At 32.7% G+C, this 5,000-nt stretch overlaps 2 protein-coding genes across 3 annotated transcripts in view; one reads left to right on the top strand and one right to left on the bottom strand.

The window, feature by feature from the left end:
• LOC124952760 (85/88 kDa calcium-independent phospholipase A2) overlaps positions 1 to 2,690 on the top strand; it is a 3,774-nt gene extending 1,084 nt beyond the window's left edge. The window contains exon 4 of the mRNA XM_047503090.1: positions 1 to 2,690. This exon is cut by the window's left edge and continues 114 nt beyond it. Coding sequence (XP_047359046.1) covers positions 1 to 1,947 — 1,947 coding nt within the window. The 3' untranslated portion in view covers positions 1,948 to 2,690.
• A 671-nt stretch (positions 2,691 to 3,361) lies between these two features.
• The window catches only part of LOC124952761 (sex-determining region Y protein-like), an 8,369-nt gene continuing 6,730 nt past the window's right edge, over positions 3,362 to 5,000 (bottom strand). For both annotated transcript variants that reach the window (XM_047503092.1, XM_047503091.1), the window contains exons 3-5: positions 4,651 to 4,828; positions 4,464 to 4,551; positions 3,362 to 4,356 (exon numbers count right to left, since the gene is read on the bottom strand). In XM_047503092.1, the coding sequence (XP_047359048.1) occupies positions 3,442 to 4,356; positions 4,464 to 4,551; positions 4,651 to 4,828 (1,181 nt within the window). In that variant the 3' untranslated portion in view covers positions 3,362 to 3,441. The remainder of the gene's footprint in view (positions 4,357 to 4,463; positions 4,552 to 4,650; positions 4,829 to 5,000) is intronic.

A 5,000-nucleotide genomic window follows, 5' to 3' on the forward strand; every position in this document is an offset into this window, starting at 1 on the left:
GTGGTAAATAGTCAATTGAATAGCAGCGATTTAGATACAGGAGTATCGCCGTTGCAGGTAGCAGTACAAACAAAAAATTTGCGAACTGTACAAATGTTAAAAGCTGCTAATAGCTCATTGGAACATACCGATAAACAAGGGAACACGGTCTATCATTATGCTGCTACATCAACCAAAGATATTATTTTAACGATTAAAGGTTTATCTAATAGTTTAAATAGTAGAAATAATGATGGTTATACGCCTTTACATATCGCTTGTATGAACGATGAACCAGAATGCGTGAAGGCACTTTTATTAATTGGAGCAGACGTTAATATACCACCGTCTGATGGACAACCCTCTAGTCCAGGATACGTAGGTGATTTCTTACATAATACACCTAATGTCCTTTATTCGGAAGACATGAGATTTGGTGGTACACCGTTACATTGGTCTCATAGTAGACCGGTCGTAAATGCTCTGATCGAGCATCACGTTGACATAGACGCTGTAAATTTTCAAGGACGTACAGCTTTACACGTTATGGTTATAAGAAAACGTTTGGATTGCGTGGTGGCTCTATTGAGTCATATGGCTTCCGTAAACAAAGTCGATCAGGATGGTAATACTCCATTACATTTGGCCGTGTCATCAGGGACCATACCAATTGTACAAGTTCTCATTGGATTTGGAGCTGACATAAATGCAAGAAATTGGAAATCCGAAACACCAAGACACATGATTAATCTTAATAATAACGATGGTCAAAAGATACTTTATATCTTACATGCCGTTGGTGCACAACGTTGTCCATACGAGATGAAGGATTGTAATATAGGATGTAAATACAATGAGAATTATAATGGTATTAGATTGAATGAAGTACCAAGATCTATACCACGTACTACATTGGATCAAATGTTACATGTATCCGGTATGGAAGTAATGGCGTCATTTGGAAGAAGAAAGATGAAAGGTGGAAGATTATTATGTCTCGACGGTGGTGGAATACGTGGATTGGTATTGATACAAACCTTGTTAGAAATTGAATCGATATTGAAGAAACCTGTAATAGAATGTTTCGATTGGGTTGCCGGTACTTCAACCGGTGGAATTTTAGCACTTGGTTTGGCATCAGGGAAATCATTGAAGGAATGTCAAGCTTTATATTTTCGTATCAAGGAGGATGCTTTCGTAGGTTTTAGACCTTACAACAGTGAGGGCTTAGAGAATATATTAAAGGATTGTTTAGGTCCGGAAACGGTAATGGCCGACATAGAAAGACCTAAATTAATGATAACAGGTGTATTGGCCGATCGTAAACCCGTTGATTTACATCTTTTTCGTAATTATGAATCACCGAGTGAATTATTAGACGTACCAAGGAATACAGATTTCAAAGATACATTATCACCAGGTGAACAATTATTATGGAAGGCAGCACGTGCTACTGGTGCAGCGCCATCATATTTTCGTGCTTTCGGTAGATTTCTCGATGGTGGACTTATTGCCAATAATCCGACATTAGATGCCATAACGGAGATACACGAATATAATTTGGCATTGAAGGCCGTCAAACGAGAATCCGAGGTTATACCATTGTCATTGGTTGTATCCTTGGGTACAGGATTAATACCGGTTGAACCATTAACCGATATAGATGTGTTTAGACCAGAGGGTTTATGGGATACGGCTAAAGTGGCCATGGGTATAACAGCATTGGGATCTTTACTTGTAGATCAAGCTACGGCTAGCGATGGAAGGGTAGTTGATCGTGCTAGAACCTGGTGTTCTATGATTGGCGTACCATATTATAGATTTAGTCCGCAATTATCAATTGAAATAGCCATGGACGAGAAGAAGGATGAAATATTGGCGGACATGATATGGACCGCTAAAGCATTCATGCACGCCAATAGAAATCAAATTAATGAATTAGCCGCTGTTATTAATCGGGACGAATAGATTTGTAATGTCGTTGATTAGGTTTTCTTTCCTTTTTTTTTTTTTCCGTGTTTCTTCTTTTCTTTCTTTCCTTTTCTTTTCTTTTTTTCTTCCTTCGATTATTTTCTTTTTCTTTTTTATTTTATTTTATTTTTTATCTACTTTCGAGAAAAAAAAAAAAAAAAAAAAAAAAAAAAAAAAAAAAAAAAAGAAAAAAGAAAAAGAACTTCAATCGTTTATCATTTTAACGCACAATTCGTTTATCTCACGTTACATTAAGAAAAAGGAAACGATTGATTAAGCCTCAGAGGGAATTAAGATGAGGGAATATTATTATAAATCTCTTCTTTTCTCAATTATACTCATAGTATATAGATAAATAATTTAATATCTTCTTTCTCTTTTTTTTTTCTTTTTTTTTTCTTTCTTTCTTTTTTTTTTTTTTTTTTTTTTTTTTTTTTTTTATATCAATCCTTTTGTATCTCTCGTGCGTCATATTTATATCATAAATAAATATGAAACGTCGTAATATTTTGGAAGATCTCGTAAGAAAAACTTTGACGGGGATTTCTAAAATAATACAATTAGATGGATATTTTATGAATTTGTGTATTTTATTGGAAAAATCCATGCGAATAGAGTATATACAGAGAATTAAAGAAACAAGCAAACGAAAAAAGTGGAAATAAAAAATAGGAAAAAGATAAAAAAAAAAAAGAAAAAAAAAAACAGAAAAAAAACAAAGAAAAAAACGAAAAAAAAGATAAAAACAAGTGATATATAGAGTGATATATAAAAAGTGATATATAGAGATATAAAAAGAGATAATGAAAGAATGATTATTAAAAAGGACAAAAAACAAGGGTGTTTAATTTATTTTATTTTTAAAACTGCTTTCCATCATCCATCTTTTTCCTTCTCCGATACAAATACATATACGTGATATATATATATATATATCACGAATTCATTATTATCGCATTGATTATAATATTAATAATAATAATAATAATAATAATAATAATCATAATAATAATAATAATTTAGTCGTCTGTGATGATCCAAAGGTTCAAAAAACAATATAACACATAATTTATTTCGCGGAGAGTGGGGTAGGGATTGAGGGTGGGGGGACTAGAACGAACGAGCACACTTACCACTTGTCAATCATGATAATAAAAAAAGAAAAAAAAATATTTTACACTAATAATAATAATAATAATAATAATAATAATAATAATAATAAATCATTAATATACGTGAATAAATATTCCAATGATAGATCTAAAAGATCGAAGAAAAATCATCTTAGGATTATCGACAAATATGTATATGTATATATATACATATATGTCTTATTATTATTTTCACATAAGGAAAATTTCGAAAAAGAAATCTCTTTGATTATCTCTTTTTTTCGAATAGAAAAGAATAAAAAAGAAAAAAAAATCGAATTGCTCCTAAGAGAGAGAGAGAGAGAGAGAGAGTAAGATATATATATATATATATATATATTTATCGTGGGCCCATGTAATAAGGTGCCTGAGACATGGTCGCCGATATATACGGATAAAATGTATGGGGTGTCATGGTTTGTGCTTGATAATCATTTTCCTCTTGCACGTTATACGCTTCGGTTATATTCGGATAATATTGTCCGTGTATGCAAGCATAAGATTTGCCATTTGTAGTCATAATGTCGTTCGGATATTTAAAACTTTCATTGTAACCTTTGACATCGTTATACTTCGGTATCTCGTAAGACTTTCCATCCGGTGATTCGGAATATTTCGAGATCGTTTCATTGTGATATTTACCGATGGTTAGAATCTCGTGAGACTTGTTCGTAGAAGGAATTTGATGATGATGATGATGATGATGATGATGATGATTATTATGATTGTGATGATACTTGATGGTATCGTGACACTTAACGTCATTATAATTTTTCATGTTAACGTCATATTTGCTCGTGGAATCATAACTTTTGCTGGTATTATTATTATTATTACTGCTATTGCTATTACTATTGCTATTACTATTACTATTACTATTACTATTACTATTATTACTATTATTACTATTATTACTATTATTATTATTATTACTATTATTATTATTATTATTATTATTGTTATGATGATGCAAATGATGATGATGCAAATGATGATCCATAGGATATTTAATTGTTTCGTTTATGCTCCAAGATCCTCTTGACAAATCGTACGTTGTTTTTGTATCCTGATACGTTGTCGTTGTCGGTCTATCGTAAATCTTAATATTTTCGTTCTCTGTGTATAAACGTGCGTAATTACAATCCGTCGTAATTGGAACGTTAGTTTCCAATGGCGTAACGACCGATGATAAACCACGATTAATCGGATTGATCAATTGCTCGTCCGATTTTGGTTTTCTACGTCGTGGCTGATACTGAAAAATTTATGGATAATACGAAATTCAAGGGGAGCTTTAATTAATGCATTCGGGTGGGGGGGGGAGGAGGAGGGGAGATATTGATTTTGATCAATTTTGTAAACCTTGTAATGTGGGTGTTGCTTTTTATGAGCGTTCCTAAGTCTCTCGGCTTCCTCGATGAATGGTTGCTTCTCGCCGTCGCTTAAAATTCTATCGAAAAGAAAAGGAAAAAGAAAAGAAAAGACAAGAAAAAAGAAATGAGATGGAAAAGGAAGAAAAAGTAACGTCTTGTTGTTTCGAAATAATTACCTCCATAATTTTCCCAAAGTTTTCGATAATTCGGCATTATGCAATTGAGGATACTGATCGGCCAATCTTCGTCTTGCTGCCTGTGCCCAAACCATAAAAGCGTTCATCGGTCGTTTCACGTGTGCGCTCCTACGACTCCCGGCACGGGAAGTAACTGGAAGTAACGTCCAGTCGTAACCTAAACGAAAATGATATTTATTTATTTATTAATTTCTTTTTTTTTTTTTTTTGAGAGAAACAATAAAATTTATTCGCAATTATTATATCGACGCCTGAAAATAGGCATCGCTTTATACTTGTCGATAATGAAAGAATCGCGCTTATCGACGATACGTCGATAAAAAAGTTGT

This window comes from Vespa velutina, chromosome 11 (assembly GCF_912470025.1).
Source record: "Vespa velutina chromosome 11, iVesVel2.1, whole genome shotgun sequence".
Taxonomy (NCBI): domain Eukaryota; kingdom Metazoa; phylum Arthropoda; class Insecta; order Hymenoptera; family Vespidae; genus Vespa; species Vespa velutina.